This window comes from Aegilops tauschii, chromosome 7, assembly GCF_002575655.3.
Source record: "Aegilops tauschii subsp. strangulata cultivar AL8/78 chromosome 7, Aet v6.0, whole genome shotgun sequence".
Lineage (NCBI taxonomy): Eukaryota > Viridiplantae > Streptophyta > Magnoliopsida > Poales > Poaceae > Aegilops > Aegilops tauschii.
In genome coordinates, this window is record NC_053041.3 from 360242116 (window position 1) to 360267670 (window position 25555).

At 49.5% G+C, this 25555-nt stretch overlaps 1 protein-coding gene across 2 annotated transcripts; it reads left to right on the forward strand.

Moving 5' to 3' along the window:
- Positions 1–995: 995 nt before the first annotated feature.
- Positions 996–25555, forward strand: LOC109781014 (DNA polymerase I A, chloroplastic). 2 transcript variants are annotated; one of them, XM_020339590.4, is made up of 12 exons: positions 996–1219; positions 1792–2509; positions 8052–8249; positions 8771–9438; positions 10175–10604; positions 11057–11152; positions 22103–22195; positions 22290–22484; positions 23244–23336; positions 24034–24246; positions 24349–24438; positions 24748–25555. In XM_020339590.4, exons 1-12 carry the CDS (start codon positions 1113–1115, stop codon positions 24907–24909), a joined length of 3063 nt encoding a protein of 1020 aa, XP_020195179.1. In that variant the 5' UTR covers positions 996–1112; the 3' UTR covers positions 24910–25555. The 2 variants fall into 2 exon arrangements, with proteins under 2 accessions (XP_020195179.1, XP_040252989.1); XM_040397055.3 differs by lacking the exons at positions 22103–22195; positions 22290–22484 and having other exon boundaries at positions 24748–25413.

Genomic DNA, 25555 nt, shown 5'->3' on the forward strand with positions numbered 1-25555 from the left:
CGAGATCTTCAAAACTAGGTCCCATGTTGATAGATTTTGACGAACTTTTTTTCACAAAAAAACCGGACGAAAAAATCGAACCGGGAGCACGGGTTTTTCCCTTTCTGAAAGAGGCACACCCGTGCTCTCGCGAAACCACAACCGTGCCTCTCGTATAAGCAAAACCGTACCTCTCGCGAAAGGAAAAAAAATAGAAAACATGTTTTTTTTCGTTTCCGAGGAGGCACGGCCGTGCCTCTCGTGAAAGCACAACCATGCCTCTCGCGGAAGCAAAACCGTGCCTCTCGTGAAAGAAAAAAAAAACAGAAAATACGTTTTTTTTTCATTTCCGAGAGGCACGGCCGTGCCTCTTCTGAAAGCACTATCGTGCCTCTCGTGAAAGCAAACCGTGCCTCTCGCGAAAGGAAAAAACAGAAAACATGTTTTTTTCGTTTCCGAGAGGCACGGCGTGACTCTCGCGAAGCACAACCGTGCCTCTCTCGGAAGCAAAGCCGTGCCTTTCGCGGAAGGAAAAAAAAGAAATGCATTTTTTTCCAAAAGGCACGGCCCTGACTCTCGCGATGCAAAATCGTACATCTCGCGAAAGCAAAACCGTGACTCTCGCAAAAGAAAAAAAACACGTTTTTTCGCGAAAAAAAATTTTTGGTCCAAAAGTTCCGGAAGACCGGTGAAAAACCGAAACGTCGAAAAAACCCGAAAAAGAAAAACGGTTAAAAAGCTAAAAATGCGTGCGGAAAAATAAAATTCAAAAAGAGCGTCTAGAGCGCGACACGTGACGGGCGGCTGGGAGCACGCGAAGTGGCGCTGATCGTTGCGAGCCACCCGAACGAGCGCTCGTTAATTAGTTGGATTTGGCTGAACGCATCGACCAGGCCGGACGACCGAACGCACGAAGCAAAACCATAATGGGCCGGCCTAGTGACGCTCGAAGACGAAAAACCTTCAGGCAAGACGGAACGGAGCGTCGCACTAGGCGACATATATAGCTCTGGTACGTTGAGGGTCCAGCAGCTTAAACCCTCGGTCCACTGCTGTGCGAACCCTCCTCCGCCCTTTCCCCTCTCCGTCGCGGGACGACGGTGTTTTCCAAGCTGAGGCGCTTCGTGGGCTCCATGGCGGCGGCGGCGGCGCCGGTGTCCGGCCACCTCCGGGCGCGGTGCCCCTGCTCGCCCTTCCGCCACCGTCGGCCGGTTCCTCCGGCCCTTCCCGGCCGAACAAGGTAGCTCCCTGTTGCCGGATTAATGAGGTTTTCGCTTTGGTTGGTTGCATGCCTGCTCGTTTCAAGAAAGGTGAAAAGGATAAATACAGAAATTAAATCTATTGTTGTTCGTGACCGCACAGGGTGATGTTTCCTTTGGTTCATGGTAGGTGGCTATGTGATTATGCGCAGCTGCTATTCGCTAGGCCATATATCTCTGCATTGGATGTCAACACATTGTTTTTAATACATATATTATATAAAGCCCCATGACGAGGAACCAGCAAAGGCCGTCAGTTGTTCGCTTCTTGGGGTCGGGTGGGCATGAATAAGAGCCACCTTCGACGCCGCCCTGTCCTTTCTCTTGTCCAATGGCGACCATAGCTGAAAGAAGACAATGGTTTTGAAGGTGCAATCAGCAGGATGATTAATCATAACGTGCTCAATAATCAATTTATTCCGAATAGTCCATAAAGCCCATTTGACAACTTATTAGTTTCAGATGTAATGTTCCCTTTTTTTTCTCTCTTCTTATCATAGTTAAGAATTTCAGTCCTATAAAATCTAATTTTCCAAATGTTTCTGGCTGACAGGCAACACTATTCCAATAGTTCAGACATGGGAATTAGAGAAAGCGGCGATTTCAGGTTTGGATTTTATGCCAACTTTAATGTGCAAAGTAGCAAACAAGAATGGATGAATGAGAGCAGGAAGATGTTTTATCTCAGAACCACCAACGCTGTCAGCAATAACATCCATAATGGAGCCACTCCTCTAAGGGCTGAAGATCTAAATCATGAACAACCCTCGGGTTCAACCTATCCTTCCATGTATAACAATCTAAGAGAAAGAGTGCCATCTAAATCAACTGTGAATAGATATGCCAATACAGATTTGGTCAAGTGTAGTTTGACAAATCGGTTTGCCCATGCTGTGTCGACCCCAAGGAGTGTTGTTAACAATCACAACAAACTATCAAGCATGCCTAGTAGGTCTAAGGCGGAGATTTCTTTGCATGATTGGTCATCCATGGAAGCCCCTCTGCCTAATTTCTCAAATACGGAGGCAACTTCAGAGTTTGATGGCAATGCTAATGTTGGGTATGAGAATAAACACAAACTTTTTGCCAAAAAGGTGGCTCCATCTTCCCCAGAAAAAATATCCTTGACCAATGAGTCTAAAAGCACACGGAAGGCCCTTGCTGGCATCTATGACGAAGTTTTGGTTGTTGACAATATCGACTCAGCCGAGAATGTTGTTCGATTGCTTACTACAAAGTACAAAAGCTTTGTTCATGCATGCGGCACAGAGGTATTCTATATTTAACTGAAGCCCTGCTTCAATTATTTATTTCTCTAGAATGATTATGCTATATTCGTTATCAGCCACCATTAGATGCATATAAAGTAATAATTGGCAGCTGGGCAATAAATTTCTCTAGCGGAATAATGTCTCTTTACAGCGATGTTTCATGGATTTCATATGTTTTGTCCACTCTACATATTTATCACTAGAAGTTGATTTCTGATGGGCTATGGTCCCCAAATGGCCGTTGCCTCAAGAAATGGTTGATGTTTGGTTCGTGTCCCTCCATTATGAATTTAAGCTAAGTCGATAAAATCTCCTCCAAATGTTATGAAGAATGTTAAAATAGATACATTATAAGCAGTAAGTATTGGATTCTCATGTTGCAGGTGAGTACTATATATATATAGCCATGTAGCCTTTTGTATTTACCCCATTCTATAAGGGGTCTTCTGCATATTTCCTGCACCTGTACATGTATATATACTGGCCTATGGCCTCATTGGAATACAAGTTGCATATTCCTAACATGGTATTAGAGCTTTAGGTTATTTTTTTTCCGCACGCGCAACTCGTGCTAAGATCCAATCCCGCCGCCGCGTTCCTCTCTCTGGCTGCGCTGCTCCACACCGCCCGCCACTCCTGCGCCGCTGCTGCGCTTGGCTGCTGCCTACCCCGTGTGCAGCTTTCTCCGCTGCCGCTGCTCTACTCCCGATCCGCTGCCACTTTAACCCACCCAGCCACGCCCGCAGGTCTCGATCTGCCTCTCGCTGGACGCATCCACGCCCGACGGCTCCGTTAGTGCACGCGGGATCGCTGCTCCATCTGTGCGGGGGCGGGCGCTTCATCCGATCACAACTCGTGAGATCAGCTGGAGCTGCCCGTCGTGATGTGTGCTTCCTTGCCTGCACGTGGTGTTCCTGCATGTGACGTGTGCCTGCACAAGTTGTCCACTTGCTGCTGCTTTCCCCCGTGAAGATCCTGGTTCCAGCTACTGTTTGATCCTCGCTCGCATCGCTCGAGGCTTCTTCAGGCTGCTTCCACGACGCTCTCCCATGAAGGCCGCTACCTCTTGTGGCCTCTCTCCTGCGACGGCCACTGCCCCCGCGGGTTCGATTCGGCCGCCCTATGTTCGAATTGCTTCGTGCCGCCGCCGGATTCCGCCGCCACCCGCTGGATCTTGTCGGTCCTGTTCTGTGCTGGCGCTGTCTTCCTGGTGTCGCTCGGCTGAAGCTTTGCTTCGTTCTGCTAAAAAAAAATCATGGTGTCTCTAGCCCGCTGTCCGATGATTTCAGATGGTGTTTTCGGTGTTCCCTACACTAACCCCGTCTCGCACATGTGCCTTTCCTCGGTTCTTGGTGCTCGTCCATCTATACAGTCGTCCCTTGAGGCGACTTCCGCAGGTTGTGCTGGTCGCTCTTCTGCGGCTCCTCCTGCGACCTCCACACATGGTGATTGTCGCTCTACATCGACTCCTCTCGCGACTTGCACCGGCTGTGCTGGTGCATATGACTCCATCGACCGCGTCTCGCACACGCGTCTTCCTTTGGTGCTTAGTGCTTGTCTGCATACAACCTCGTCTCCTTCACCGGCCTTTGCGGACGTTGGTGGTCATGCTACACCGCCACATTTAGCGGCTTCTATAGGTGGTGGTGGCCGCTCCTCTCCTGGTGTTACTACATCGACTACTTCAGCTCTGTCCTTCACTAAGGAGGAGATTGCAACTTCGCGCCCTGTTGAGTACCTCCGGCTCTCTATTGTCGGGTGCATCTACGTTGACCTCTTCAGTTGAGCCCCTGACCGAGCAGGAGATTGTGCGACTTTGATGCCTGCTAGTTCCATCTTTCGGTTCTTCATCGACAGGTTTTGCTAGTTCTGCTACTGACTATTCTGGCATTGAGAGACCACCTTCTAAACAATCAGGTACATCTCCGTGGATTCTTGATACCGGAGCATCTTTTCATATGACTCATGATTCATCCACTTTGTCTTCTATTCGTGCTCTTGATTCTCCTGTTCATGTTCTTACTGCTGATGGTACCGCTCCTAGTTAATGGTCGAGGCATTCTTAGCACCTCAACTTTTCATGTTCCCGATGTTGCTCAGATTCCTTGACTTACCATGCAACTTCTTTCTGGCGGTCAGATTGTTGACTCTGGTTGTCGGGTCATTCTAGACTCTGACTCATGTTCTGATCTGGACCGTCACACTGGTGCTCTCCTTGGTGCTGGCCTCCGGCGCCGTGACTCTTAGGGTCTCTGGGAGCTTGACTGGCTTCACCTTCCCTCCGCTGCTACCGCCGCCAATCTCTCTGCCTCTGTTGCCTTGTCTACCAGCTCTTTTCAGTAGTGGCATCATCGCCTTGGTCATTTGTGTGGCTCTCGTCTTTCCTCTTTAGTTCGACGTGGCCTTCTTGGACCCGTCTCCGGCGGTGTGTTTTTAGACTATCAAGGTTGCCGGCTTGGTAAACAGATCCAGTTACCTTATCCTCATAGCGAGACTGTGTCTCAGCATCCTTTCGACCTTGTTCACTTTGATGTTTGGGCTCCAGCTCCATTTGCCTCGAAGGGAGGTCATCGCTACTATATTATCTTCATAGATGATTTCTCTCGCCATACATGGATATATTTTATGTCTTCTCGTAGTGAGGTCTTATCTATCTATAAGCGTTTTGCTGCCATGGTTCACACTCAGTTCTCTACGCCTATTCGTGTGTTCCGTGCTGACTCTGCTGGAGAGTATATCTCCAAGATGTTGCGTGGAGTTCTTGCCGAGCAAGGTACTCTTGCTTAGTTCTCTTGTCCTGGTGCTCATGCTCAGAATGGCGTGGCTGAGTGCAAGCAACGTCACCTTCTTGAGATGGCTCATGCGTTGATGATCGCTGCCTCTCTTCCACCTCACTTTTGGGCTGAGGCTGTTTCTACTTCCACTTATCCCATCAACCTTCAGCCGTCCACTGCTTTGCAGGGCGGCGTTCCTTTCGAGCGTCTCTTTGATCGTTCTCCTGATTACTCGGCGCTTCGTTTGTTTGGTTGTGTTTGCTATGTTCTTCTAGCCCCTCGTGAACGCACCAAACTGTCCGCTCAGTCTGTTGAGTGTGTCTTTTTAGGCTATAGTGATGAGCATAAGGGATATCGTTGTTGGGATCCTGTCGCTCGTCGAATGCGTATTTCTCGGGATGTTACTTCTGATGAGTCTCGTCCCTTCTACCCACGTCCATCTTCCTCGACCTTCTCAGTGGAGGATATATCTTTCCTCACTTTTCCTGACACACCTATCACTTCTGGTGAGCCCCTGTCCATCTGTCCCGTTGCCCTGCTTCTCCCACTATTGCAGATTCGACGCCACCATATCCTATGGTTTCCCCACCTCGCTTGTCACAGGATTCTGCACCTTCATCCCCGGTGACTTCTTCGTCTCCATCCCCTGAGTCTACCTCGGCGATTCCTCCTCGTATTCTTCCATCTTTTCCTCCGTATTATACTCGACGTCCACATGTTGTGGATGCATCTACTGATGAGCGATCTACTTCTGATGTGCCATCTTCCTCCTCTCAGCCTACTTATGGCTTGCGTCCTCGTCCGCTTCCGCTTGTTGATCGCCTTGGTTTTCCAAGCGTTGGTGCTGCTGTTCTTGAGCCAACTTCTTATCGTCAAGTTGTTGTTCATCCTGAATGGCAGTTTGCGATGGCAGAGGAGCTTGCTGCTCTTGAGCGCACTGGCACGTGGGACCTTGTTTCTCTTCCTCCTAGTGTTCGTCCAATCACTTGTAAGTGGGTTTACAAGGTTAAGACTTGCTCTGATGGTTCTCTTGAGCGCTACAAAGCTCGTCTTGTGGCTCGTGACTTTCAGCAGGAGCAAGGTCGTGATTACGATGAGAATTTTGCTCATGTGGCCCATATGACCACTATTCGCACACTTCTTGCCGTGGCCTCTGTTCGTCACTGGTCTGTTTCTCATCTTGATGTTAAGAATGCCTTTCTTAACGGTGAGCTACGTGAGGAGGTTTACATGCAGCCTCCACCTGGGTATTCTGTTCCTGATGGCATGGTCTGCCATCTTTGTCGCTCTCTCTATGGCCTTAAGCAAGCCCCCTGCGCCTGGTTTGAGCGTTTTGCCTCTGTGGTATCTGCCGCTGGTTTTTCAGCGAGTGCTCATGATCCAACGTTGTTTGTCCACCTTTCAGCTCGTGGTCGGACTCTTCTCTATGTCGATGACATGATCATCACTGGTGACGACCCCGAGCATATTGCCTTTGTGAAGGCCATCTTAGTGAGCAGTTTCTTATGTCTGATCTTGGCCCTCTTTGCTACTTTCTTGGGATCGAAGTCTCTTCTACCTCTCATGGCTTTTTTATTTCCCAGGAAAAGTATATCCAGGATCTTCTTGCTTGTGCCGCTCTTACTGATGACCGCATTGTTGAGACTCCCATGGAGCTCAGTGTTCACCTCCGTGATACTGATGGTGACCCCTTGTCTGACCTGACGCGTTATCGTCATCTTGTTGGGAGTTTTGTCTATCTAGCTGTCACTCGTCCGGATTTCTCTTATCCAGTCCTTATTCTGAGTCAGTTTGTCTCCGCTCCCACTTCGGTTCACTACAGTCACCTCCTTCGTGTTCTCCAATATCTTCGTGGCACGATCTCTCACCGTCTGTTCTTTCCTCACTCCGGCTCATTACAGATTCAGGTCTATTCGGATGCTACGTGGGCTAGTGATCCCTCGGATCGCCGTTCACTTTTTGCTTACTGTGTTTTTCTTGATGGTTTTCTCATTGCCTGGAAGATGAAGAAACAGACTGCAGTTTCCCGTTCGAGTGTAGAGGCTGAGTTGCGAGCTATGGCTGTTTTGACGGCAGAGGTGACTTGGTTACGGTGGTTTGCTTCAGGACTTTGGTCTTTCTGTCACTAGACCTGCTCTTCTACCGTCTGACAGTACAGGTGCTATTAGCATTGTGCGCGATCCTGTGAAGCATGAGCTCACCAAGCATATTGGTGTTGACGCTTTTTATCTGCGCGCTGGTGTGCAGGATCGGGTTATTGCTCTTCAGTATGTGCCTTCCGAGTTACAGTTGGCGGATTTCTTTACGAAGGCCCAGACTAGAGCACAGCATGGCTTCTAACTCTCCAAACTCAGTGTTGTTTATCCACCATGAGTTTGAGGGGGGGTGTTAGAGTACTATATATATATATATAGCCATGTAGCCTTTCGTATTTACCCCATTCTATAAGGGGTCTTCTGCATATTTCCTGCACCTGTACATGTATATATACTGGCCTATGGCCTCATTGGAATACAAGTTGCATATTCCTAACAGCAGGAGCACATATGATCGTAGGTTACTGCTGGGATAGCAGCTTTGCTGACAACTCATATGTTCTACCCGCAAAAAAAAAGAAAAAAAAGAAAAAAGAAAAGAGAACTCATATGTTCATCACTTACGCCAAATGGTCTAATGTTGCTTATTCACGACAAGCAGGGAATGTTATTGCATGATGCACACTAAGCTCATTAAAATGTTCTGACTTAGGGTAGCACAATCTTACGCAGGTAGCAAATATTGATGTCAAAAAAGAGACACCGGTTGATCATGGAGAAGTTATATGCTTTAGCATCTATTCAGGAAATTTGGATGCACATGCCGATTTTGGAAATGGCAAAACATGCATTTGGGTGGATGTGCTAGACGGTGGGAGGGATGTCTTGATGGCGTTTGCTCCATTCTTCGAGGACATGTCTATCAAGAAGGTCCAGTTTTGTTCCTCCTTATTTACAGTGGAGTAATCTCTGACTATTGTTTCCCCTTTATGTGTTGTAACATTTCCTCGTGCCTCTTCATGTAATCCGTTTAGTTCTGTTCTTTTCTAACGTCTTACCTCAACAAACCTATAACTCCAGTGCCAGTATTTACTGTTGTGGATTACTCTTGAAACAAATCGGATGTATTGCACTATTTTTATACTTGTGCATTTGATATAACAGCAAAATACCACCAGACTACATATCCAACAAGAAATGTATATAGTATCACTGGATATTTCAAGTGCATACTGTTTTCTTGTTGCTCGTGGTATCATGCCTTGATTTGCTTCTTCCTAAAACAAGTTTGCTTCTAAGATGCCATTGTGGCCTAGAAGCTGCTATATTTCAAGTGTCAATCTCGAAAAAATTACATATTACAGATCACTCATGTCATATCAACTATTGCAACCTTTATTTTTTATTGAGTTGGTTGAAGCCATCATTTGTTTTTCCTCTTCATCATGTAGGTTTGTCATAACTATAGTTTTGATAGTCATGTCATTGAGAACTATGGAATCAAGGTGACTGGGTTTCATGCTGATACAATGCATCTTGCACGCCTTTGGGATTCTAACAGGAGAACCGATGGTGGATATTCACTCGAAGGACTTACAAATGATCCGAGAGTCATGAGTGATGTTGGAAAGGATTTAATTAAAACTGGAAAGGTATCAATGAAAACAATCTTTGGTACAAAAAAGATTAGAAAAGACGGAGGTGAAGGGAAAGTTGTATATATTGAACCAGTAGAAAAGCTGCAAAGGGAAGACAGAAAGATGTGGATTTGCTATTCATCATTGGATTCAGTGAATACACTGAAGCTTTATGAAAGCCTGAAAAGCAAGCTTGAAGCAAAAGAATGGATTTTCGATGGTTGTCCTAGAGGAACAATGTACGATTTCTATGAAGAGTATTGGCGTCCCTTTGGTTCCCTTCTTGTGAAGATGGAAACAGAGGGAATGCTTGTTGATCGTGCTTACCTCTCAGAGATCGAGAAAACTGCTGTTGCTGAACGGAAATTGGCTGCAGATAAGTTCAGGCAATGGGCATCTGAATATTCTCCAGATGCCAAGTACATGAATGTGAATAGTGATATACAACTTCGCCAGCTTTTCTTTGCTGGCATTGAGAACAGGTATTGTCGCCTTTTTGTGCCGATCTATTATTTAAGGTTCCAACATTGAAGGTCTTCTGGATTTCCATATACCATCTCCTATGATATCTTAAATAGTTTGTGACATCTTTAGGTTCTTAACAAAGCAATGTACTAATTCTGGTGTTGATCTGAGTTAGCGTGCATTTACCCTTTGTGATTCATATGCACAGTGTGACACAGGCTATAGATTGTATGCTAAATATTATTACCACCCACACTTTGCTGCGAAGTATAAATATTCCTACATTACTTAGTCTACAACTCTACATTCTATTCATAGAGGATGCCTTTTTAGGAAAGAATATAGGTGGTTTTATTAAATTTCTGTCCTTGCAACTTAAGATGTATCTAATGATCAAAACGTTTCAAGTATTTGAGAATCAAAGTTAATATTTAAATGATTTTGGTCTGATGGTTAGTATAATTGTAGTGTTTGCTTGTTTTAATTGGGATTTTTCCTTAGGAGCCAATTTTTGGGTAAAGTAAGATAAGATTGATTTTTTTTTGTTTCTGTCATTTATAATGCTTCATATCAACAAAAGGGGGAATTTGAAACTGGATCTTCCTTTGCATTGGGTTGGGCCTGCCAGTCATTCTGTGTATAATAATTCCTAAAAGGTGTAACTGAACTCTCTTTAAATATGTACCTGCTCGCCAATAGCCATTGCTTGTGCATGATTTTTAGGACTGTTAACTTCTCTAATCTTTGTGGTAGGCATAAACATGGTGAGACCTGGCCACAAAGTAAAATGTTTAAAGTGCGAAATGATGAAAACATAGCTCCAGAGGGCCAGAAGGCTTCAAAGTTCCGCACAATCGAACTTTCTGGTATTGTGGAAGATCTGAAAATTGATATGTTCGCCCCAAATGGGTGGCCTTCAGTCAGCATTGATGCATTGAAAATATTGTCTGGTAAGATACCCATGGATCAAATTTACACAATAGAAGACGACCAAGAGCGAGATGAATATAGCAACGGTTCAGAACTTCCCGAGCAGGATATAGAAGCAGCATCATCATATGGAACTGCATATGAACCGTTTGGTGGAGGAAAGAAGGGAACAGAAGCATGCCATGCCATTGCGGCTCTGTGTGAAAGGTCCTCTATTGACAAGTTGATATCCAGCTTCATTCTTCCCCTGCAGGTTAGCCTGCTGATCTTACTTATACCGACTAGAGCTGTCGTTCCTACCTTTACTTTTAGGATGCATTTACAATGCAAATCAAGCTGTGCGACATGCTCAGTTCAAATATTGTTTACCTGGTGCTCTGCGAACCATTGAGTGGCTATTTTGCTCATCATGTGATATGGCGGCTTTTTTTAGAGGAGGCATGGGTGCAGCTAAAGTTGGTGACGTGTGCACCGTCAAGTATGAATTTTAGACGCTTTATTAATGCTGTTTGTTACTTGGCGCAAAATGGGTGTTCATATGGATTCTGAGAAATTCCCATGATGCTACTTGTACACTATGACTCTTCGAGTATGTTTAAAGGTTTATGTGTGCTGACATCTGCTTGTGGGGTCAAGTTAACCTTGAAGTATTAGTGTCACTGAGTATTGTTACTCTTAAGTCAAACACTATTTTATCCATGGTAGGGAGATAATATATCATGCAAGGAAGGGCGCATTCACTGCTCGCTAAATATCAACACTGAGACAGGGCGCTTATCAGCACGAATACCAAATTTGCAGGTATGCATCTTTCGCATTTCATTTGTTGTTTTAAACCAGCATCTCCCCGATTCTCAGTTGTTATAAGTGCAAGGTGTACTGTATACAAGAAAAGAGCGTTAGAAACAAACAAATGATAGGTGTATTTTAGAAGAATCGAATACTCCCTCCGTTCCAAAATACTTGAAGTTCTAGGTTTATCTTAAGTCAAGCATCTTTATGTTTAACCAAATTTATTGAAAAATATACCAATAATATATTATAGTTGCGTACCCTTTGTATTTTCCATGTTATACAAGGAGCTTTTTGCGTATTGTACAACACATGTACATGTATAGCCTATGGCCACCTAGGAATACAAGTTGCATATTCCTAAAATGGTATTAGAGCATAGGTTTTCTTCCTCGCGCACACAACTTGTGCTCTTCTCTGAATCATTCTTCATCTAAGTTGCCAATCAATTTTTCTCATGCTAGTCCGCTCATGTGCAACCCCACCTCCCTGACCCACGCCATTGTCTTTTTCCTGACGACAACCATCGTCGCTTTGCTGTCTCTAGATAGGGTTGTCTCTCCTTCGTCGTTCAGGCCTATTTCGTCTCGACATCTACAACATCAAATTAGTTTCATTAGATTCATCATAAAATAAATTTCATGTTATATAAATTTGATGTTGTAGATGTTAATATATTTTTGTATACATGGTCAAACTTAAAGAAGTTTGACCTAGGACAAACCTAGAACTTCAAGTTTTTTTGGAACGGAGGGAGTATGTGTTCAAGAAAGAATAAAAGATGCAAATAAGCACTACCAACTTCTGCTCACCAGTGTGCTTGTTTTGGTAGGATACTAAAAGCTGCTGTTTCACAGATGCTCTTATCCCAGATGGGCGTGTTATGTATATGCACATTCTCTGCTGCTTCTCCCGAGCTATGCAAAGGAGACTCTGTGAACTGCTATGTAAAGGAGACTTTGTGAAGTACTTAGGGACGAAGTTACATATGCTATAAATTTCATAAAGCACACGAGCTGATGATAGGTTCAAACTTGAGCATTCACTAGTGGCGTTAGTATAGTGAAATTAACCTGCATTGTCTTTTTCTGGGGAAAGCCTTCATGACTAGTTTTACTTCATATGAAAAAGCGATACATCATCCACCATAGGCTAAGAATAGACGAGGGTGGACTCTCCAGCCAGAGATGGAGGATAAGTCCTGGCCCCGGTCGCTAAATAATCAGCAAAACGATCTGTTTCACGCGGGCAATGCTCAAAAACTATCTTACCGAACTCACCCATCAAAACAATCATCAATGATGGGTGCTGCGCCTGAAGAGGACCAATCCTTCAGTACAATCGCTTCAGTCGTGTGGGCATCCTTGGTAGGACCAATGAAGTTCTCAGTGGCAACAAAGTCGACATTGAGCTTTTGCATACCTTGTGGAGGTTTTGTCCATCTAAGCTGCTTTGTTAGATGTGTTACAGTATTTCCAGCATGCGTGTAGTTCAGTGCCAGGGCTTGGATTGCTGATGCTGACCTTTCCACAGTCTACTCTCCTCACCATTTACACGCTGACGCCTTTCCCACCACAAAAAACCAGCATCTAACAGCATAGAGAGAGGCCATGGGTATCTGGCTGAGGTATACCTGGTTCGCGTCAGAGTTGCACAGTAATTTCTCAAGAATAGCTGAGCCAGCTCTACCGATCTCTAGAGCTTGATTGATCTTGTCTGTTACTCCCAGCCTGCTCCAAACTTTCCTAGCTCGCTCGCAGGTGAATAATGCATGTCTAGTATCCTCTTTGGCCTTTTTCACAGACTGGACATTGGGAAAGTGTTCCAATGTGGCGATCAGCAAGGACAACACGGCACGGGATCACACCACGAAGCGTACGCCACATGAAAATCTTCACCTTCAATGAGACATTTAACTTCCGTGACTGTTTCCAAACGGGGTTTAGCAGCGATCCGCTCTCCCCTGAATTCTGTTTCAGAATTTCTCCGTATGTCGACTCCCATTTAAGATGGTAGGCCGATCTGACAGAGAACATGTACGACTTTGTGAATTGCCAAGCCACGAAATCCTCCATTTCACCATCTGGCAGCAGAATCTGGAGGATTCTGTTGGGAGTCAACATCCCAGAAATTATCCCGGACCCGAGTCAGGACTCTAGCACCTCTTCCAGTTACTATTTTCCGTGGAACTGCTGGAGGGGATCGATGGGTCATCCCAAATGTGGGTGTTGGCCCCATTATCCACTCTCCAAATGCATCCCTTCTTGAATGTTTGGGTTCCTGACCATATGCTTTGCCAGACATAAGTTGAGCCTTTCTTCAGTTCAACTACAATATATTCCCATCAGGGAAATATTTGGGCCTCAAGATCCCCGCACACAAGGACTGATTATATTCAATAAGTCTCCAGCATTTTTTAGCAAGTAGTGTGCTATGACCGGGGTAACTTATACCCGTAGGAGGCCCATCGGGCAGGTTTAGTTAGGGGCTTAGCCCACAAGTTATCTTATTTTTATTAGCATCGTGGTTATATAAACAAGCTGTAAGACTCTTTTGGAGATTAAGCAATAAGACAATTCTATTGCCCGGCTCCCAGAGGAGCCGGAAACCCTAAACCCTGGCCGCCTCCTGTCACCGCCGCCGCCTCCTCCACGCGCACGATGGCGCCCAGCCGCCGGCGGCCGCGTGCTCACCCGCGTCCAACTCCCCTCCTTTCCCTACAACCTCCAGCCTAGACCCGGTAGAACCCTAGCTCCTACCACCTTGGTATCAGTTAGCTCAGTTCCGATCATGTCTTCGCCGCCGCCAACCCTGTCGCTTCCGCTGCCGACTGCCACCACCGCGCCGCTGGCCATCTCCACCGCGCCGCTGCCCTCACCATCCGCGCCGCTGATCTCCACCTCCGGCGCCTCCACCGCCCAGATGCCGGCGCCCTCCACCGCACCGCCAGCAGCCGTCTACACCCCGGAGGTCACCGGGGTCCTCCACGACCTCGTCACAGCCGTCCAGGGGATCCGGCTGTACCTGGCCAGCCCCTACGGGCCGCCGCCGCCCCTGCCACCGCCACCGGGCCGCCGCCGCCCCTGCCGCCAGCCCTGCCGTGGTACTTGCCGCACGCAGCGGCCTCCGCGGCGCTCGCTGGGCCGCTGCAGCCGCCACCCCGCAGTGGCCGTAGTGGCCGGCGCCGGCTCGCGCAGCGCCTCCCGCGCCCACCGCCCCCATACAGCAACCGCCGCTGCTGCCGGCCCCTCCGCCACTCAGCATCGGGCCAGGCCCGACCACGCCGGGAGGCGTCCCGATCCAGCAGGTCCGCTTCCCACCATTGCCATCTCCGCTCCTGGCCTGGCTGTTCGGGTCATCGCCGCCGCCGGTCTACACTACGGCCGGGGACTAGCCGGCGCCCACCCTACAGTACGGCGATCCGTCCGGCTCCGCGGGTCCCTACGCGGGCTGCGCCGACCCGCGTTCCACGGGGGACCCTCGGTCCCCACCGATTGGGCGCCACCATCCTTGTTGCTCCGCACCTCTGAGCCATTCGGCCACGGCGGTCATACCCAGACGCCGCCACGATTCGCCAAGATCGACTTCGCCACCTACGACGGTACTGAGGACCCCCTCAACTGGCTCAACCAGTGCGAGCAGTTCTTCCGCGGGCAGTGCACACTCGCGTCGGACCGCACCTGGCTCGCCTCCTACCACCTCCGGGGCGCCGCACAGACGTGGTATTACGCCCTCGAGCAGGACGAGGGTGGCATGCCCCCTTGGGAGTGCTTTTGTGAGCCGACTGGCGGAGCTCGGCCGCCTCCCCTTCACCTCCACGGTGCAGGACTTTGCCGACCGTTTCCAGGCCCTGGCATGCCACACGCCGGGTGTGACGGCGCAGCAGCGGGCCGAGCTCTTCGTCAGCGGTCTTCCGGATCACATCCGCGTGGACGTGGAGCTGCGGGGACCCCAGGACCTCCAGACGGCCATGTACTACGCTCGCGCCTTCGAGCGTCGCGCGCAGGCCTTGCAGCAGGCGACACCGGCTCGAGGTGGCCGACAGGCCGCCAGACCGCCCCCGACCGCACCTGTGCCGGGCCGGATGCTCCCGGCCGCTCCAGCGGCGACCGCTCTGGCCGCGACGCGGCCTTTCCGTCGGCTCTCTCAGGCCGAGCAGCTCGAGCGACGTCGCCAGGGGCTTTGCTATAACTGCGATGAGCCCTAAGTGCCGGGCCACGTCTGCCCGCGTCTCTTGTACTTGGAGACGGCTGACTACGTCGAGGAGGACACACCCGCCGACGGGCTTGGCGAGTTGCCGCCACCAGCGGCTGCGGAGGCCGCACCCGCTTCGGCGTCGGCGCTCGTGGTCTCGCTCCATGCGCTTGCTGGCATCCACGACGAGCGGACTATACTGTTGCCGGTGATGATTCACGGCGAGCGCCTGGTGGCCCTCCTGGATACGGGCTCCATGCATAACTTCCTGCCAGAGGCTACCATGCGCCGCTTAGCGCTTCAGCCGACGGGCGGGGAGCAACTTCAGGTCACGGTGGCTAACGGCGACCGCCTCCGGTGCCATGGGCTGGCGCGGAACGTGCCCATCACCATCGGCGACGAGCACTTCACCATCACGTGCGCCGGCATCGACTTGGGCTGCTTCGACTTCATCCTCGGCGTCGACTTCTTGCGGACTCTCGGTCCCATCCTCTGGGACTTCGACGCCCTGACGATGACCTTCTGGCGTCTGGGCCGCCGCGTCCAGTGGGAGGGCGTTGGGGGCGCCTCACCAGCGACGCCGCAGCTCCAGCTGGCCGTGACCGCCACCGAGCCCGAGCACCCACTGTTGGATCACCTCCTGCAGCAGCACGGCGACCTCTTCGACGAGCCTCAGGGCCTTCCGCCAGCCCGGGTGTATGATCACCACATTCATCTACTGCCAGGCAGTGCGGCCCTACCGCTATCCCCAGCTGCAGAAGGACGAGCTGGAGCGGCAGTGCGCGCTCATGCTTGCCTTGGGCATCATCCGGATCTCCACGTCGCCGTTTTCGGCGCCGGTCCTCCTCGTCCGTAAGTCGGACGGAACGTGGCGCTTCTGCATCGACTACCGCGCCCTTAATGCCATGACGCTCAAGGACAAGTTTCCTATTCCGGTGGCCGACGAGCTCCTGGACGAGCTACATGGGGCGCGTTTCTTCACCAAGCTCGACCTCGGGTCGGGCTACCACCAGGTGCGGATGCACCCAGATGATGTCGCCAAGACGGTTCGGACTCATCATGGCCACTTTGAGTTCTTGGTGATGCCTTTTGGCCTCTCCAACGCCCCGGCGACCTTCCAGGCTTTGATGAATAACGTCCTCTGCCCCTACTTGCGTCGGTTTGTGCTCGTTTTCTTTGACGATATTCTTATCTACAACAACTCGTGGGCGGAGCACCTTCAGCACGTCGCCATCGTCTTCAACGAGCTTCGAGCGCAGCATCATCTTAAGCGCTCGAAGTGCTCGTTCAGGACGCCTTCAGTCGCCTACCTCGACCACGTCATCTCGGCCGAGGGGGTTGCTATGGACGCCGACAAGGTGGCGGCCGTCGTGGCCTGGCCGACACCGCACTCACCGCGGGCTCTTCGCGGCTTCCTGGGCCTCGCGGGGTACTACCGGAAATTTATCCGGGAGTTCGGCCTCATCACGTCCCCACTCATGCGCCTGCTACGTCGCGACGCCTTTGCCTGGGATGAGGAGGTGACATCGGCGTTCGAGGCCCTCAAGGGGGCCCTCATGATGGGCCCCGTTCTTCAGATGCCTGACTTCGACCGCCCGTTTGTCGTGGACTGCGACGCCTCCGGTGCGGGGTTGGGCGCCGTCCTCCATCAGGGCGATGGACCCCTAGCATTCTCCTATCACTCTGCCCTGCGCGCCATGCCATTCGCGCTTGGGTAGATTGGCCCGCGTGGGCGGAGTACTGCTACAACACCTCCTATCACTCTGCCCTGCGCGCCATGCCATTCGAGGTGGTCTACGACAGACCGCCCCCGCCCATCTTGCCGGTTGACCCGACGACGGCTCGGACGGAGGTGGCAGGCGATCTTCCTCGTAGCCGCGACGAGATGCTTGCGGAGGTCCGGCAACGCCTCATTCAGGCCCAGCAGCTGGCCAAGCACTACTACGACGGCCACCATCGCGAGGCGGAGTTCGCGGTGGGTGATTGGGTGTGGCTGCGTCTCCTTCACCGCTCTACGCAGTCCCTGGACCCACGCGCGAAGCGCAAGCTGGGCCCTCGCTACGCCGGCCCCTTAGCTGTCTTGGAGCGCATCGGGAAGGTGGCCTACCGCCTTCAGCTTCTGGCCGGTGCTCGCATCCACGACGTCTTCCATGTGGGGCTGCTGAAGCCCTTCCGTCGGGAGCCACTGGCGGCCACCCCCGCGCTTTCTCGGGCCTCCGATGGGTGCCTCCTTCCAGGACCGGAGAAGGTGTTGCAGGCCCAGCTACGTCGCGGGGTGTGGCACTTGTTGATCCAGTGGGCTGGCCTTCCGGAGGAGGAGGCTACTTGGGAGCAGCGCGACGAGTTCCGCCAACACTACCCAGACTTCCAGCTCGAGGACGAGCTGTTTGCGCAGGCGGGGAGAGATGTTATGACCGGGGTAACTTATACCCGTAGGAGGCCCACCGGGCAGGTTTAGTTAGGGGCTTAGCCCACAAGTTATCTTATTTTTATTAGCATCGTGGTTATATAAACAAGCTGTAAGACTCTTTTGGAGATTAAGCAATAAGACAATTCTATTGCCCGGCTCCCAGAGGAGCCGGAAACCCTAAACCCTAGCCGCCTCCTGTCACCGCCGCCACCTCCTCCACGCGCACAACGGCGCCGAGCCGCCGGCGGCCGCGTGCTCGCCCGCGTCCAAGTCCCCTCCTTTCCCTACAACCTCCGGCCTAGACCCGGTAGAACCCTAGCGCCTACCATAGTGCTTGGTTGGAACTAGCAATATCACGAAAATCCCGTACCTCGTTTTTCCTTTGGTGTGCACATTTCTCACCAAGCAGACCAGTGCCTAGTTGTTGGTTGTCATCAACTCATCATCACCCAACCAATATCACGGATCGCGTCAGTGATTCCCTTGAGACTTTTTGCAGGAGCCTAAAGACCGGCATTGCATACGTTCGGATTGCTTGAGCCACTGCTTTTAGAAGCACCTCCTTGCCTCCCATGGATAAGGTCTTCTCCTTCCACCCATTGACCATTTGGCTAATACGTTCCACCAAGTGCATGAAACCTTGGTAGCGCAAGTCTTCCAGCCCACAATCCGCTAGGGCATCTCGGAAGTCCTCCATCGCACGTACTGGACGTGCATTCCCTCCTCCTTTCTCATGAGAATAGAGTATCTCATTGTAGTCAATATAGATCCGTCAAGCTTTCTTTGCAGCTTTCCTGCCTTATTTGTACCATTCCCTAGTTGCAGTATCTTATTTGTGCCGTTAATATTATTTTGAAACTCAATGTGCATGAATATGTTAGGAATAGCGCACTAGTAGACTCGCTTACAAGACGAGCCACAAGACGAGCTTTATAACGCTCAAGAGAACCATCAGAGCGAGTCTTAATCTTATAGACCCACTTACAAGTGATGGGGCGAACACGGGGAGGAAGAGAAACAAGATCCCACGTGCCGGTGCGTTCAAGGGCAACAATCTCCTCTGCCATGGCAAACTGCCATTCAGGATGAACAATAGCATCTCGATAAGAAGTCGGCTCAACAACGGTCGAAAGACCATAGCGAGAAGGAGAATATCGATCAGGGGGTGGACAAGGCCGAGAACGAAGACCATAAGTCGTCTAAGAGGAGGAAGACGACACATCAGAAGTAGAGGGAACATCAGTAGACTCATCCACAACACGTCGACGACGAGTATAATGGAATGGAAAGGAAGAGGTGGAATCACTGGAGATGGAGACGGGGAATGTATCGGTGATGAAGGTGGAGAAGAGGAAGGCATCGGTGATGAAGGTGGTGAGTCATGCGATGAGGGAGGAGAAAAAACCATAGGAGAGGACTGCGTCGGATCTGCAACAGCGGGACGAGAAATAGGAATACTACTGGGCACAAAGGGAGGTGTATCCGGAAAGGTAAGAAAAGAGATGTCCTCCGTGGAAAAGGCCGAGGAGGATGGACGAGGGTAGTAGGGACGAGACTCATCAAAGGTGACATCCCGGGAAATACGCATCCGGCGACCGACGGGATCCCAACACCGATAGCCCTTATGCTCATCACTGTATCCGAGAAAGACACACTCAACAGACTGAGCGGTCAATTTGGTGCGTTCACGAGGGGCAAGCAAAACATAGCAAACACAACCAAACAAGCGAAGTGCCGAATAATCAGGAGAATGGCCAGAAAGACGCTCAAGAGGAATACCACCCTGTAGAGCAGCAGATGGCTGAATGTTGATGAGATAGGGGGAAGTGGTAATAGCCTCAGCCCAGAAGTGAGGCGGAAGAGAGGCAGCGATCATCATCGCATGTGCCGTCTCAAGAAGGTGACGATGCTTGCGCTCAGCCACACCATTCTGAGCATGAGCACCAGGACAAGAGAACTGAGCAAGAGTACCCTGCTCAGCAAGGAATCCTCGCAGCGCATGGGAGATATACTCACCAGCCGAATCTGCGCGAAAAACACGAATAGGAGTAGAAAATTGGGTATGAACCATGGCAGCAAATTTTTTGTATATAGATAAGACCTCACTGCGAGAAGACATGAAATAGATCCGAATGTACCGAGAGAAATCATCTATAAAGATAATATAGTAGCGATGACCCCCTTTCGAAGCGAAGGGAGCCGGACCCCAAACATCAGAGTGAACGAGATCAAAAGGGCGCTCGGACACTGACTCACTATGAGGATAGGGTAGCTGAATCTGCTTACCAAGCCTACAACCCAAACAATCCAACGAAGCGTTACCGGAGACTGACCCCAAAACACTGCGATGAACCAAAGACGAGAGACGAGAACCACATAAATGGCCAAGACGATGATGCCACTGCAGAAAAGAGCTGGTAGATGCAGCAACAAGGGCTGCGAGACCGGCGGCGGTGGCAGCAGAGGGAAGACGAAGCCAGTCAAGCTCCCATAAACCATCTGAGCGTCGAGGGCCAGCACCAAGCAGAGCGCCCGTGCGACGATGCTGAACAGAACAAGAATCAAAGTTGAGAATGACCCTACGACTAGAGTCAACAATCTGACCACCAGATATGAGCTGCATAGTAAGTCGAGGAACATGAGCGACAGAAGGAACATGAAATGAAGAAGTGTTAAGAGTGCCTCGACTAGCTACAGGGAGGGGAGTGCCATCAGCTGTAAGAACACGCATAGGAGACTCGACGGGTCAAACGGAGGTCAAAGTAGAAGAATCATAAGTCATATGAAAAGATGCTTGAGTATCAAGAATCCATGGGGATGTACCTGAATGAGTAGAAGGTGGTTTCTCAATGCCAGAAGAGTCAGTCACAGAACCTGCACAACCAGTCGGTGAAGACTCTGAAGCAGCAAGCAGACATTGGAGGTGCGTAATTTCGCGCGCAGACAGGGACACAGTGGAAGAGGTCGAGGTAGGAACACCAGCTGCTTGTAGAGTCGACTAGTGAGGCGATGTAGAGCGACCACCGTCATCCGTGGAAGCCGCGAGAGGAGTCGGCATAGAGCGACCACCATGTGCGCGGAGGCCGCGAGAGGAGTCGACGTAGAGCGACCACCGTGGCGCGCGGAAGCCGCGAGAGGAGTCGACGTAGAGCGACCACCGCCACGCGCGGAGGCCGCGAGAGGAGTCGACGTCGAGCGACCACCGCCGCGCGCGGAAACCGCGAGAGAAGTCGATATAGAGCGATCACCACCGTGCGCGGAAGCTGCAAGAGTCGACGAAGAGCAGCCACCACGACGTGTAAAAGACGCAAAGGGAGTCGACGAAGAGCGACCACCACCGCCCACGGAAGTGTCGAGAGGAGTCGACACGAAGCGGCCATTGCCATCCGAAAATATCGGAGTAACAGACTGCAAGACCTGAGGAGGAGCACCGAGTAAAGATGGAAGGTGCATGTGTGAGCTGACATTGGATAGACAGCCAGCGCCTGAAGACAACGGCATAGTACCCTCTTTTTTTTCTTTTTTTTTCTTTGCAAAGGGACGGGCCAACTCTAATCAGGCAAGGGCCAAGCCAGTTCGCGGAAGCCCAGATGACACGAACGCAGCGCAGTACGAGCGGGCCACGCGCTGGCTCGATCAAACTGGGACGCAGAGCAGCGATGGCTCGAAATCGAGCGCACGCGCATGATGCAGCGGGCAGAGAGCAGCAGAGATCGGCGGCCGGCGGCGGGAGATCGGATCCACAGGAGGGCGGTCCGATCCAGTGTTTGATCCAGAAGCAGAGGGCGGCCCGATCCTTTGTTCGATCCAGAAGCAGAGGGCGGCTCGATGCAGCTCGATCCTAAGGACACCCAGGCGGGCGAACAGGACGAGGGAAGGAGCAGGCCTGTGCGTTGACCTGCAGTTGCAGGAGACGAGGGAGTAGCCGCCGAGCAAAGCCGGCGGGGGCCGGGCGGCGCGGATGGCTGTATGGCGAACGGAAGACGGCCCGGACAACCGGAGATCGGATCCGGTGGGCAGCGGCCTGGTACGCGACGGCAACCTGGAGCAGAGAGAGAGCCACGGCTGCGGGCGGCCAGCAGCGGAGAGAGGCTGCTGGATGTGTGGACAAGCAGCGGCAGCAATCAGAAAAGATGAACAGACCGGGAAAAAAATCCAATCGGAAGAACAGACGAGTTGCGGCGTCAATGGATGATCTAGAACCTAAGCAATGATACCATGTTAGGAATAACAACTTAGTATTATCAGGAGGCAAACGCCATCATATATACATGTACAGAGGAGGCCAAAGGCCAGAATACAAAAGGCCAAAGGCCACCATAAATATAACTCTAACAGAATAATCTCCGTTGCAGAATCAACCTGCACTTGAAAAGGATCGATATAAGATCCGCCAAGCGTTTTTTGCAGCTCCAGGGAACTCTCTTGTTGTTGCTGATTATGGCCAGGTATGTTCAATGCCAAATGATGCTCTTAGTATTTCTTTGTCTCTTGGAATCGCCAAGTCTATTTCACCCTGATGAAAGATACATTTCCATGTAGCTGGAGCTGAGGATCTTAGCCCATCTTACTAGTTGTAAAAGCATGCTGGATGCTTTCAAGGCTGGTGGTGACTTTCATTCTAGAACAGCCATGAATATGTACGAGCATGTGCGTGATGCTGTTCACGAAAAAAAAGTACTTCTTGAATGGCAACCTCAACCAGGTCAAGAGAAGCCTCCAGTGCCATTGTTGAAGGTACTTGACTCTGTCACTAATATTCTGACAGCGGCATATGTTTTAAAGCTATGCTTGGTTTCATTTGAACTGTTTAAGGCAAGAGCGGGTGCCCACGGCCTTCGCGTCATTCTGCCGTCCACTTGGGATGTGCACTAGTTTCACTGATCCTCATTTGTACTTGACTTCCTAGGAGGATTGTATCAAAACTCTTACCTTTTCAATGCAATGAAATGCAAAGGTCCTTTGCATCTTCTCGAAAAAAGAATTATTTGCTGGTTCCACTTCAATGCAGTTATATGTAGTTAGCAGTTTACTTGACCAAACTCTTGCACTTCTGTAAATGGTTGAGGATGATTGCATACCTTTTGGATCTGTGAAGTTAGCATTTAGAATGGTGTCGTTCCGCGAAATTTGTTGCATGCCCCACTGCGCTACACAAAGTTGTCAAATGTCACTGTTCCACCCAAGATTGATGCACTCATTCTGGCATGGGGCGTTCATGAAGACATGAAACCAAGCATGCCATATTCATTGTTTGTCTGCTTTGGACACTCTTCTCACTGAATATTTTTGGCCTTGCATCTCCAGTACTCCTTCTCTCAAGCATGACAGGATCTTGCGTTACTTTTTTCTAGTTTCACAGCAAAGTAACAATTTAATTAGATTGTTATTGAGCACAAACCTTCTGCATTTTTTTGTTTATTAGATGCTTTTGCTTTGTACTCTGTAGAGTTGTAATGTATGAAACTAAATTTGATGTCTTCCTTTTGATTTCAGGATGCTTTTGGTGCTGAGAGAAGGAAGGCTAAAATGCTTAATTTCTCTATTGCATATGGAAAGACAGCTCAGGGACTATCCCGTGATTGGCAGGTATGAACTCTGATCATCTGCATTTTGAACTGATTAGGATAGTTGGTGTCAACAACCCAACCCAGGTATGTTTAGGAAACAACTTCATTAGGTCATTCTCTTGCACACTTAACCCAGATGTATGCGTCAGTTGAACATTGTCCTTTATCATATGTATGTGCATCAGCTACGAGTAACGTGTTGCACCTTTCTCATCTCCCTCTGCCTCTTGTGCCTAGGATGTATTCTCCTTTGGCCTTCATTCCTCCACATGCTTATACAAATATATATGCAGGATCAGTACTTTTGTTTGATAGGTTATATTAATTACTGTTATGGATTCAACTTGATTGTATTGCAAGGCCCAAGGGGCATATATATATTACACAAGACTTGGGGTATAAGGAAAGGAAACATAGCCTAATAGGACTCCTAGACCTAATACTAACACTCCTTAACAATTACCACCAAAGAAAATATTGATCCAGGATGGAAATCAGATCAAGGACCGATATATATCTTGTGCGCAGCAACTTTTATTCAGCAAACCCTCTGTTTGTTTCTACCGAATTATAAGTTATATGTGAAATTAGCTCTATTTGTTGACTATACTAGCGTGCTAGAGAAGTGCTATGGTACAGTTTCACAAACTCCATATTCTTAGAAAATATTACTATGGTGCAATCGGTTCAGGTTTTATAGCTTACCATCTTACTAGGTGTCTGTCAAGGAGGCAAGGGATACACTCAAACTCTGGTACAGAGATCGAAAAGAAGTTTCAGCTTGGCAAAAGAGGCAGAAAGAGCTTGCTCGTGAAAAATGCGAAGTATACACATTGCTAGGACGGTCACGCCGCTTTCCTAACATGACTCACGCACCCCATGGTCAAAAAGGTCATGTTGATCGTGCTGCTATAAATGCACCGGTGCAGGTACTTGGTATTGATCAAGTGATTATGGCCCAATGTCTGTGATGCTCGACTTCTTTCTTTGTTTGGAAAATCGTAAATAATGATGCATTTTCTATTCAACAGGGCAGTGCAGCAGATGTTGCCATGTGTGCAATGCTTGAGATAGAAAGAAATGCTCGCCTTAAGGAGCTTGGTTGGAGACTCCTATTACAGGTTGATATCACTTTTTTGGTTTTTCTCTTCTGACAACAAAGTAGGACTTGTACTAAGAAGTACAATGTAAATGGGAAAGGGAAAATGCGATAGTTACATCATACTCCCTCCGTCCCAAAATTCTTGTCTTAGATTTGTCTAAATGTGGATGTTATCTAGTCACGTTTTAGTGTTAGATATATCCGTATCTAGACAATTTTTTTGGGACGGAGGTAATACTTTATAACTAACTAGTCAGTTTCCTTGCAAAGTATTCTATTCCAACCCCAGATCTGGCCTAATACGGCATTTTTTATCGGCATTTCTCAGGTGCACGACGAAGTGATACTGGAGGGGCCTACAGAATCTGCTGAAGCCGCCAGGGCCATCGTGGTAGAGTGCATGTCCAAACCCTTCTATGGAACCAACATCCTGAAGGTGGACCTGGCTGTTGACGGCAAGTGTGGAAAGAGTTGGTATGACGCCAAGTAGAAGTTGTTCTCGCATGCACATACATGATCAGATGTGCATGTTTGTCGGCCACAAAATATGACCATATCGGCTCCATCAGACACGGCGGGATTGGGCTGGTGTAGATATTGCAGTTCCAGTAGCGGCAGAAGCAGTGCAAGAGCATTGAATAACGGCAGTGGTGGCACGAAGGAGTTGCAATGCATAGGACTCCCTCCGGTCCATATTCATTGTCTTTGTACTAAATCAGCGACAATTAATATGGATAGGAGGGAGTAGCAGAAATCTAGCACGTCGATTGAATTGGTCTCCAGGGTTTAATAGGATCTTTTGGTCTCCAGCGCTCAATAGGATCTGATGAGGTTCCCTAAGTGGAAACCACTAGGGATCAGACTACTACTGATCCCTAGCGTCCCATCAGACCAGTGCGTGGCCGTTGGATTAAAGCTTTGTGGAATGTTGGATGCAGGGACCGAGTTAATTTTGGAAGCGATTGTGTTGCAATACAGAAGCATTACCACGTGATTTGAGGCTATCCCAGATTTTTAGGAAGCCGAGCAGTTTCAGGAAACTAATTACATACTTCCTAAAATGGATTAATCTAGCATAATGGGTTTCCTCTTAATGCTATTTACTTCCTTCTGAAGAAAAAAATAATTTCCTATAA

What these genes read in the sequence shown, in the direction of transcription:
- LOC109781014 (XM_020339590.4), top strand. Translation starts at nt 1,113, where the DNA reads ATGGCGGCGGCGGCGGCGCCGGTGTCCGGCCACCTCCGGGCGCGGTGC. An exon ending in AGGACATGTCTATCAAGAAG is followed by an intron (nt 8,250 to 8,770) that starts GTCCAGTTTTGT and finishes TTCATCATGTAG; the next exon opens with GTTTGTCATAACTATAGTTT. An exon ending in GACTATCCCGTGATTGGCAG is followed by an intron (nt 23,337 to 24,033) that starts GTATGAACTCTG and finishes CCATCTTACTAG; the next exon opens with GTGTCTGTCAAGGAGGCAAG.